Source organism: Taurulus bubalis, assembly GCF_910589615.1.
Source record: "Taurulus bubalis genome assembly, chromosome: 21".
Lineage (NCBI taxonomy): Eukaryota > Metazoa > Chordata > Actinopteri > Perciformes > Cottidae > Taurulus > Taurulus bubalis.
Genome location: NC_136609.1, coordinates 6,806,603 through 6,818,353, shown reverse-complemented (window position 1 = coordinate 6,818,353; position 11,751 = coordinate 6,806,603). Strand labels below are relative to the sequence as shown.

The 11,751-nt window shown below is 44.1% G+C and overlaps 1 protein-coding gene across 1 annotated transcript in view; it reads left to right on the top strand.

Moving 5' to 3' along the window:
• Positions 1 to 365: 365 nt before the first annotated feature.
• The window catches only part of nid2a (nidogen 2a (osteonidogen)), a gene marked incomplete at its 5' end in the record, with an annotated part of 43,832 nt that continues 32,446 nt past the window's right edge, over positions 366 to 11,751 (top strand). Inside the window, 4 exons of the mRNA XM_079236666.1 lie at positions 366 to 566; positions 3,009 to 3,194; positions 3,408 to 3,524; positions 11,547 to 11,648. Of these exons, the coding sequence (XP_079092792.1) occupies positions 366 to 566; positions 3,009 to 3,194; positions 3,408 to 3,524; positions 11,547 to 11,648 (606 nt within the window). The remainder of the gene's footprint in view (positions 567 to 3,008; positions 3,195 to 3,407; positions 3,525 to 11,546; positions 11,649 to 11,751) is intronic.

Genomic DNA, 11,751 nt, shown 5'->3' with positions numbered 1-11,751 from the left:
TGTGTGTGTGTGTGTGTGTGTATGTGCGTGTGTGTGTGCGTGTGTGTGTGTGTGTGTGTGTGTGTGTGTGTGTGTGTGTGTGTGTGTGTGTGTGTGTGTGCGAAAAAACACAATGTCTCCTTTACATTGTTGTGAAACCGATAGAGTTACATCCGGATTAAAAAGCGCTCTATTTGTCTTCTCTCTAACGCGAGCCAGATGTTACCTCCAGCACCGCTGTCACTCTCAGCCCGCCGCCGACCAATCAGAGCGCGGCGTCAGCGGCTGTGCGCAGACTGGAGAGGAGGAGGAGGAGAGTTTCCCTGAGTTCCTCGCTGCCCTGCTTGCTCTGAGTCCATCTGTACCTCTTCTCCTTCTGCTCCACGATGGAGAGCGGAGGAATCCTGGCGTGTCTGCTGTGCTGGAGCTGCGTGTGCGCGGTCACCGCCATCCGCAGGGCCGACTTGTTCCCGTACGGCGCACTGAGCGGGGACCACATTCTGGCCGAGGGGGACGATGAGACGTCCAAAGTGCTGCTGCTGCCCAGACCCTTGAACTTCTACGACTCCCGGTACTCCCAGCTATACGTGAGTAGACGTGCGTTCACACTCCCGCGCGTGCGCGTTGTGTCCCGCCTGTGAGAGTTAACGCTATGCAGGTGATGTGTGCAGCTGTTGAACCACAGCAGAGCTGGTTGCTGCCAAATGAAGCGTTTTGTAAAAAAAAAAAAAAACTGTGTTTTATTTGGAGGAAAATACATCTTGCCATATTCTGACGTCACAATCAATTATAAATCAACTGCTACTCAACAGATGGTGATCAGGAATAACCTCCGCTGTGCTGGTAGTAGCACTACTTCACTGTAACAGTACATGTAAAAGTACTGCAGCTTTCTATTTCACTCAAGTAAAATCAAAACGTAATTAAAAGTACTCATTATGCAGAATAGGCATACTTTAATTCCATGTCATGCTTTTTATACTTGTACCACACACAACATCTCAAAGAGAGACTTTTTACTCCACTACATGTAGTACTTTGCAGACTCAAAGTATTACAATATAATCATTTATACAATGATGATGTCATGTTATAGGTTAAGTTATAGGGCCAATTACAATCTTTACTTCTGGAGACCCATTTTTACAAATTGTCAAACCATCATGACCCAATTCACAATAGACCCTAGCTATGAATCACAAGTAAATATGAGATATATGTTTGATCAATCTGACTTTGTTATATGTTCAATGCTTTATAAATGAGACCAAATAAATGCATTTAGGCGGTGTTAATGGGTTTTCTGAGTCTTTTCATTTCCTCTAAACCTTTAAACAAGCAGAATGGACGCTAGCTTTTCACATTAGGTTGGATGTTCAGGGCGACTGTGGCTAAGTGGTTAGCATTCACGTCTTTCAATCAGAGGGTTGGTGGTTCGCACCCCGGCTCCGCTAGTCCCTGTTGTTGTATCCTTGAGCAAGACACTTAATCCCTAATTGCTGTGTCTGTGGTGTATAGAGAAAAACATGTAAATCCCTTTGGATAAAAGAGGCAGCTAAATGTAATGTTCGGCTACATTTATTGGAGCGATGCAAACATTCAGGCTCCCTCACGTGGCTCAAGAGTGAACTGCAGAAATAAACGTTAAAGAAATTATTTATGGAAGAAATTCTACAAATGGCCTCCAACCCACCTGAGGGTCCCAACCCGGTCCTTGGGAGTGACCGGGTTTAAGCTCTGCAGCACTGTTTAAAGTAGCTACAATCAACTGTTACGGGGGAAAGACGGAGCGATTGTTATATAAAACTGTAAATCATCATTTAATGAAAAAAGCCCCAAACAGTTTTTGGATGTATTTGGAAGTATTGAACACCATAAGTAATATACAAGTGAAATATATGGTTTGGTACATGAAACAATTCAAATGTCACAGATGTGCGCAAATGTGCCCCAATGCAAATTTTTGAGTCCTCGCCTGAATTTTCTCTGTACTAAACCCTTTCTAACTTTGTTCTGCTTCACTTTATCAAAGTCAACCTTTGCAGAGAGAATGTTCACAAATTGTGCTATGATTTGGGTTCGAGTTGGGCCTTACAGCTGCATCATTTCAAAGAAATAATCATCATGAAAGTGATTTTTTTATAGGCGGACCTGAAACCTTTTCATTTTTTTCTGTGTGTCATCTTCATTTACTCTTAACCAGTAACATATAGACAGATATTTACACACCTGAACAAAATCTCACATGTGTACCTTTTATTATTACACCACAATTGGTATTCAAATAGCCCTAGTGGTTGCAGAGACACACCCTTTTTAGTTTGGGTATGCAATTTTCGAGAAAAGGGCCTACAAATAGGGCGGTTTCCAAAAGGTTAAAGGAACGCACACATTAATGCATCTGTCATTATAAAACAATAACACAGCCAGTCAGCAAAAATAGTTATTTTATGTTTGATACCTATATTTTGATGACAATACTCATATAATGGCAATACGCAAGTAAAGTACAAGCACTTCAAAATGTCCTTTGCTCCACTCCAGGCCGGTTTGCATATACTGAAAGAGCAGTTACAAACCGCAGTGTTGCTTTGCATGACACGCATCATCAGAAGGTGTCATGTCCTATTGCACAGCAGAATACATCAAGAGGAAAGTCAGTTAACGGTTGGTTTCAATGTTTCCTACACACAGCCAGGGACCAGGCCCAGAGGTCCTTGAGGAGGTTCCAGTGGTTTATGAGGGGGAACTAGGGGTTCATTATGTGGTTCCTGGGGTCCACGAGGGGGCTCTGGCAGTGCCCACGGAGGTCCCGGTGGTTTATGAGGGGATACGGGTTCATTAGATGGTCCCATGGGGTCACGATGGTGCTGCGGCTATTTCCTAGAGGATTCTGGTTTTTTTATGATGGGTTTTGGGGTCCCAAGCAGTCTGCAGGAACACCATTGACACCCTCATTAAACGGCGTCTCTCTCTCTCTCTCTCTCTCTCTCTCTCTCTCTCTCTCTCTCTCTCTCTTTCGCCTCTAGGTGGCTACCAACGGCATCATATCAGCCCAGGACCTGCCGATGGAGAAGCAGTACGTTGACGACGGCTTCCCCACGGACTTCCCCGTGGTGGCTCCGTTTCTGGCCGACATCGACACCAGCGGAGGCCGAGGACAGATTTACTACCGGGTGACGGAGACGCCCAGTGTTCTCAACAGAGTGGCCCAGGTCTGTTGATCCACTGAAACAAGTGAATGAAATTACCGCGGTGTGATTGTAAATTGACAGACTTGTGCTAAACTCCAGATTTGGATTCTTCCTTTTTCCAGTTCTTCATCCATTAGTTCAATCCATTGTACACTCCATCTTTCCTTTTGTCCCTTTATTTTCTCCTTCTTACCCCCCGCGTCCCATCATTCATTCATCCATCTGCTCACCCAGGAAGTACACCGAGGGTTCCCGGATGCAAAATTCACGCCCACACACGTCGTGGTCGCAACATGGGAGAACGTCGCGGCATATGAAGAGCGAACTCGAACCGCCGGACCCTCGAACAAGGTAAGGGACTGGACGCACTAGCTGGAGGCCCAGATTTATCCCCCTCCTGGTATGTTTTGGATCTTGTGATAGTGGGAGACACAATCTCAAATTCCTGGAGGATGCGCATCGCTTGTAATCAGCTTGGGGAGGGCGGGTTCCATTTGTAAATCCCCTTCCCCTCCTAATCTGCCTCTTAACCTTTTCAAGGGGTCAGAGGTCATCTTTAAAGGTCATCAAAGTGCTCCCCCTCCTCTCCCGACTCGTTATCCTCTCACACACAGGTAGACACAAACACGCCTCGACCATTAGTGCTCACATGCTCCGTTGGACTTTACGTCCCTCCCAGTTTGTCAGCTAGTTAACAGTTTAAATTTGGTTTACCATTTTTAATTTACCATTAAAGCGCTGCTTTCGAATGTATTTTATTATGCACATCTCTGGTTCACATCTCTACTTCTGTGCCCCCTCTCACAGTGACCCTTTGATTTACACATCCGTAATTTTCTAGGAATTGTCCCAGAAATAAGTGTGTAATTTAGCCCTAATTATAGGGAAAATGGGATTTTTCGTTAAAATACAAGCTCTATTTAAACCCAGGTAAATATCCATTAATTATTGCATTAGACCCTCCCTACCGCTTAAATGCACACACCTCTCCAGCTTCCCACTTACAGTTTGTAATGCAGACTTTACCTAATACAGTCCAAGACTAAGCTTAGTTAACCCTGATGACGGCATCAGGGTTTGAAAAGCTCCCTCCAAAGACGTAGTTCCTTTTAATTGGAAGTGTACCAATGAAACACTTTCAAATTTCTAGAAACCTTCCTCACACATGATAGAACTTCGTAAAAGAAAGTGTCACTGAGAGGAGAACTAAAGGCTTTGTTTGAGTCCGTATTTGGGACGGACTCCAAGTAAAGCCAGGTCGGCTGAACTTATCGATCAAACAAACAGTGCTTTGTTGTTCTTGGTGTGTAGCATGTGGGAGGGGAGGGATGAAGGGAGTGGCAGATATAAGGAAAAAACCCCAGGAGATCTCTGTGTGTGTGTGTGTTCTCCCTCCCTTCTCATCTGTTTGTTCTTTCTCTTGACTGTCGCGGTCTGGTTTCTTTTATGCCTCCTCCTCCTTTCTTCCTGATTGATCAAAAGCGAAACGTTCAAACAGTCCATCGGGGGGATACGCTGCATTAAGCCTCTGACGACACGTCTCAATACCTAGGGCTCATTGCAGCGCTGCCAAATGGACAAATGAGTGATTGCATCTTCTTTGAGTCTCAAACCTTGGACTTAAGTCTCCATCCAGTGTTGACCGAATGCTGATTAGAGGCTGGTGTCCACCTCTGAAAGTCTGTTTTGTTGTTTAAAAGGTCTGCGCGTCCTGTCGGGTCGGAGCAGTCTGGGCTGGGATTTACTTCGGTGGGTCAAGATTGCATCTTCCTTTTGAAGTGATTAGCCAGAGGTGCTGGGCGGGGTGCGTTGGGAGGGGGGGTAGAGTGGTATGTGGGTGTGAGCCGATTAACCTGAGGTGTGTATTTAGTCGGGATGTGTCTTAGGGGTGACCGGCTGGGGGAGGGGGGTGGTGTTCCATGGTGTTCGGGGGTCGGAAATGAGGATGAGAGAAGCAGCCAGAAGGAAAAACAGGAAAATAAAGGAGAGAAAAGTAGAGCCCAAGAGAGAGAGAGAGAGGTGGGGTTGTATTTTCTATGAAACAAGTCTTAAAGAGCCTATTATCATAATTGGAAAGTAATTGCCTCTCTTGAATCCAATAACACACACACTCCGTTGTATGCACTAACAGGTAGCCCAATCTGCTAAATGGCCGGATCCATTTACTCCAGAGAGCCTGGCCCCCTGTGTGTTGGTGTTTTGAGAAGTGTCGACAAGGCTTTGCTTTGAGCGCCACATTGCTCGTCCGTCCTCGAGCGAGGATACCCTCGCTACACCGCTCGTTTACTACTTCTAAGCAGTAGGGGTATAATTAGCTAGCTTGCTCGCTAACTAGCCAGTTGTTAGCCACGCTTTAATGCTACACTGGTTTCTGGGTAAATGCACCAAACTAAGTTGTCAGTCATCTGGCAACAGCAGCGTGCTTTCTCTGACAAGAGTGTTTGGATGAAGCATTAAGTTGTTATATTTGACTCATTTGCTCAGTCGGCTCTCTGCGCTTCGTAGTGTCACTACTCGTGTGACCTCTGTCGGTTTAGTTTATACAGAAGTTAGCTCCGCAACAACAGTCGCAATGGCAAAGGTAAAAAAAAATGGCCGCCGCTCTGACCATAACACTACAATGATTTCGACAGAGATGTCCATTCTACTCCCATTGTATTACTTGATACTGACACTAATTCTGCTAATTTTAATACTAAAACTTTGGTTTTGGACCAAATACCTGCAAAACTGCTAACATTCCCATCAGCTTCAGCCGTACACTGTAGTTAATGCTAATTAGTCAATGTTAGCATGCTCCACTAAACTAAACTTGTATGGGGAACCTGCTCACATCAATTTGAACTGTTTAGCATGTTAATGTGACTTTAGCAGTTAGATCAAAGTATGGCATGCCTACATGCCCACAGAGCAGCTAGCACGTCTTGTTAAAATATGCTACAGTGGGTAATTTACCTCATTTTCCAATGACAAAACACATAACACCCATCTTCTCATATGAAACTCTAAATCCTGAATTGAATAATGTGCACGTGCCATAATGACATGATGTAGAAGGCATGCTTTACAGGAAGTTCCCCTTCCCGAGAGCGTTCTTGTATACGAGCAGCACTTTCGAATGGAATGTGATTTTGACGTTTGACCACAGTAGACCTTTTAGTTCCCTTCAAAGACACATGTGCAAAAGAGTTAAAGCGTTGAACGGCATGTTACATGTCGGCTGTATGATGGTCAGATGTGACTGAGAGGATGAATAAATGGACTCCTCTGTTGGATTTGTCCCTCGCCTTTTATTTTGCCCTCCTCTCCTCTGTATTTCTTCCTTTCTGTAGCACAATAGGAACTATTGTTTCCATTAGTGCTATTTGTTGTTTCTTGGGGAGCCCCATGCAGTGACACAGTGGGTTCCCCTTGAGATATGCTCATCCTTGTTCAAAGCACTCTTACTGAAATTCAGCTTTCATAATATGTTACTGTGTTTATCAGTGACCATGGAGCCTCTCCAACCAGAAACAAAGGGGCTTGTATCCCTTTCTGGCTGTACAGCTCCTCCATAACACAACACTAAAGTGACTCAGCGCTCATGGGTTTAACGTGGACTCAGACTTGAGACTAATTACTAGCGCGGTCGTAGTGCTCTGGTTTGTAGTTGCGGGAAAGCCGTTCATGTTCACGAACCTTCTCATGATCTAAGAAAAGTAGCGATGGTTTTTACCCACAATGTGTTCTTGAGTTGATGAAAAGGGTTTTAAGAAGCTTCTGTAAGCCCCGACTTTGTTCGATTTCCTTTTTTTAGAGGAGAGCAGGGAATCCTTTGGAGTTATAACAAAAAAAACACCAAAAAGATTGGAACTGGGCTTTTCATATGACAACAGTGAAATACTGAACTGTTACCGGACTGTTCCTGGCTACAGGCCTGGGCTGTGTGTGTGTGTGTGTGTGTGTGTGTGTGTGTGTGTGTGTGTTTGTGTGTCGATGTGTGTGTCGGTGTGTGTGCCAGTTCCCACGCTGTAGGCAGTTCCGCTTGTAGCACTCTGGTGAGGCTGGCAACTGGCCTGCAGCTGCTCTCTCTCTCTCTCTCTCTCTCTCTCTCTCTCTCTCTCTCTCTCTCTCCATCTCTCCCTCGGCCGGTTTGCAGCTGCAACTAACAAACAAAGTGTAGTACGTTGATCCAGCCTCAGCCAAGTGGGACTTAGAATTATAATGATTCAGAACATTTGTCACAGAGGGATGAGTTACTTATTGGTAACACAGGCAAGATGAGAAGTCCATTAAACTATCTTTAGTGAGGCCGAGTAGACTAAAGTACTTAAAGACAGAGTAAACCAGACCACCAAATAAACACATACCGATCACGGCCAAACGAAGGTAAAACACGGGGACACTAGACTGAACGTCAACTTAAAAGGTTTGCCAGCTTTTCTGCTAAAGTCTGAACGCGAAGACCAGTTTGAGTTTGCTAAAAAAGGAAATGTTGACCATAGTCTTTGTAAATCTAGACCAAAGGAGTGGGCACATACATATTGTCCAATCACCAATCATATCCATAGTATGGACAATTGAAGAGATCATTTTGACAACATTTTTATTCTGTAATTTAACATAAAATAATAAAATAATCCTTGATCCTTATAGTTGTCGATGTATGATCCAACTGCCTATTGGCACACGCCTATATGTCTTTCAACCAAGACATCTTTCATGGTTGCAAAAGCTACCATGAATTCAAAACCCAACATAAGGCCTACTTTAAAGGAATAGTATGCATTTTTTCGCTCAGGATAAGATGGATGCCACGCTAAAATGAAAGTATGAAAATTGACTTTGAAGCCTTGGAATAAGAACATATGAAATGCGTTAAGTTGCTCCTCAGCTTTCTAAATGGACTCCCTGTATATGCAGTGAAGCTGTTGGGTGTTTCCAGAGCCTCACCGTGCTCCAGAGAAACCTCGCACACTAATGATGTTACCACCTAAACTTTTAAGGACGACCCCGACAACAAACATTTGCTGTGTCCCGGAGACAATTAACATCTGTGCGTGTGTCTGGCTAATGTGAGGAGTGTGAGGACACTCTTTAAAACAGAAAAGGTGTAACAAAATGCCTGTAGGTTGGATGTGTGTGGAAGGGGGGGGGGGATGCATCCTGAGCTGCTCGCTGTCTGGTGGTCTTTGATGTGTCCTGGCTGCTTTTTGTTGTCTTCCAGCTGTGAGTCTGTAAAGCACACCGTGACGACGTTCCACACAGAGACAGACACTCCGACGCAGCAAGTGACCACACAGATGGAGGAGGGCCGGAGAGCAGGGCGCGAATTAAAAGGAATAGTTTGACATCTTGGGGGGAAATGTGCTTATTTTGTTCCTCTGCCAAGAGTTAGATGAGAGCATCAATACCACTCTCATGCCTCTGTACACCAGATATTAAGGGACAGCTCACCCCAAAAAACAAAAACACATATGTATCCTCTTACTTGTAGTGCTGTTTATCAATCTATATTGAGAGTTTCGTAGTTTTGGAAGTATTGCCCGTAGATATCTGGTCTGCCTTCTGCGATGAGATGAGACTAGAAAATACATTTGAACCGGTTTCTCGAGATAATTCACAGACCAAACCTTACAAGGCTCTAAAGGAAAAGGGGATTACCAGAGGCAGCAGGGGCCATCCTCTGGGGACCGGGAATGACAATTTATTTCATTATTGTTGCGATGGTGTAGATCTACAGCCACTAAGAACACCAAAGGGACTGCCTGTTATGTGTGGACAGGGTAGAATAAATCCACTAAATGACATTGTGCAGATGGGGGAAAAGAAATATTCCTCGGTTGACTAAACATTTCACAACTATTTGGATGGAAACGCATCTTAATATCTGTCTCCCACTCTAAAGCAGACACATCTATGCCAACCAACATCCTGCATCCTTTCATCCCTCACCCCTCGTCCTCCTCCTCCCAGGAAAGAGGAGCGACAGCAGGAGAGAAAAATGCAGACATTTAGAAAGGATATTAAGGACAAAGAAGAAGCAGATCCCCTCTTGTAGTTCAAGCCTCTTCTCCTCCCAAAGACAGGAAAAAAGAAAAGAAAGACCCCCTCCTTCGTAATTACAAAGAGCCCGGAGGCTACAAAGTCCTCCACGCCCACAAACAACAAGATAGCTTAAAGATGTTGATGTAAACAATTAGGAACACACACACATACGTTCACATAGGAGGAATATAGGTGGTGGGACATCTGTGTTTGCGTTCAGGCTTGTATAAATGTGTTTGTGTGTGTTTGTGTGTGTGCGTGTGTGTGTGTATGTTTGTGCACCCCACGCCTCATAGTGTAACGATGTCTGGTTTGCATGTTGTAACATCATTGTGAAAGATGCCGAGACACACAGGAAGACAGCTGTGGAGATCAACATCTGGGCTGGGGGTTGAGAGGCCGGGCTGTGTGTGTGTGTGTGTGTGTGTGTGTGTGTGTGTGTGTGTGTGTGTGTGTGTGTGTGTGTGTGTGTGTAACGATAATCTGATTGTGTCCCAAAGGAAAACAACACTCACAGTCTTCCCCTCATTCGACAAATCTGTGTTTTTCCAACTGCGGTTTTGGGAGGGAGAGCGAGCCCGACGTCACTGCAAAAAAAGTTCCACACTTCCCTTATTCATAAATTGGTACTTATTCAATACTTTCATTATTAAGAATGTCAGTAATTGGCGGTGGTCGAAATGAGTGTGTGTGGGGGGGGGTTAGGGGGAGAAGTCTCAACATGAATCCCAACAGTGGAAGAGGAGGAGACGTGGGGAAGGGAGGAGGTTCGAGGAGAGGTGTGAAGTTTAAATATGTGCGCTGAGTGTTAGAATAATGTGAGGGTGGTTGGGCCGGAGGAGGTGACCTCATCCCTCTGACCTGCTGAACATGATTGTTAGACACTGTCTTGATTAGTTATTCATTCTGGCCACATGACATCTATTGCTTCTGTCCATCCGGGGAGAGGGATCCTCCTCTGTTGCTCTCCCTCAGGTTTCTTCCACTTTTTTTCCCTGTGAAAGGGTTTTTACTATCTTTTTGGGGGAGTTTTTCCTGATCCGTTGTGAGGTCCCGGGACAGGGATGTCATTTGTACAGATTGTAAAGCCCTCCGAGGCTAACTTGTATTTGTGATGTTGGGCTATACAAAATAAACTGAATTGAATTGAATTACCAGGAAGCTGCTCTCGTCCCTCAGGGTCAAAAAATTAAAACCAAATGCTGAGATCTATTTGAGTAAACAGGGGTTATATGTGTAACCTACATATTGCGAAAGTTACTGAATAATTAGAGACTAAATTAAGACCATAACATTGGCCACTGATGGCAACAAGTGGTATTTACAGGATAGTGGTTCAGCGAATTTGAGTGTTGCTTGAAGGTCCAGTGTATACGGTTTAGGAAGAATCATTGGCAGAAATTAAATATGATATTCATAATTGTGTTTTCATGAGTGTATAATCATCTTAAACTAAGAATTGTGTTTTTGTTATCTTAGAATGAAACCTTTATATCTACGTATGGAGCAGGTCTGACAAGGGTCTACCTGCAGTCTACACACCACGCAATACAACGCCTTTTTTTCAACCCAAACCATTGACCTCTTCCTAAACCTAACCAAGTATTTAGGCGCCTAAACCTAACCAAACTCCGGCCATTTCAAGGACGCATTTATGTAGCCGGTGTGCCCTGTAGTACCATGCACCCGCCGATAGACCTACCAGATAGAGTCCAGCGTGTTGCACCGCCATGTTTCAGCATTTGCCCATAACGGAAAGCCAAACACTGGCTCTGGAGAGGGCTTCTCATATTAGCTTGAAGTTACTTGAAGGCCATGTTTTCCATTGGAAAAGGAGGACTGAGTGGAGGGATATTTAGTTGGTTGCAATCTGTAACCTCACCACTAACATATGCTACTAAATCCCAGACACTGGTCCTTTAAAAGATGTTAACCCTATCAGTTGGAGCCTTTTTTTACTGCTTTTTCCAGAAATGAGGAAGTGAGTTTTAAAAAACTCAAACGCTTCTAGATCATCATCCACAGATCCGATCTAATACATTTAAACGGCTAAAGTATTGTAAACCCTTGTGAGAAGAGAAACGATGGACTACATTTAAAAAAAAAGATTGTTATATTTTTATAATTCCGTAAGATCCTCAACATGACTGAGCACAATGACGACTTTGTCTAACTTGCAATCCTGTAAATCTGTCCTGTGAAAGAATCGTATGTTCTAATAACTAAATTGAATAAAACGTATTTCCTTTCATTTATTCATTTCATTTCCCCTCCTTCTTTGGATATACCTATGTGTGGACTACAACGTTTGTTGATATTCTGGTTCATACTCTTCTCTCTCTTTAGGTCAATACGTTCCAGGCAGTGATTGGTTACGATGAGACAGATTCATACGTTCTCTTCCTCTACCCTGAAGGTGGCCTTAACTTCTTTGGGACACGCCCTAAGGTAAACTGGTTATATGCAAGACCTTAAGTCACAGCTTGGTTAGCTTGGCTATTTTACCGCTGCAGCACTTATAGAAATTAATGTAACTGTGATATTGCAATGA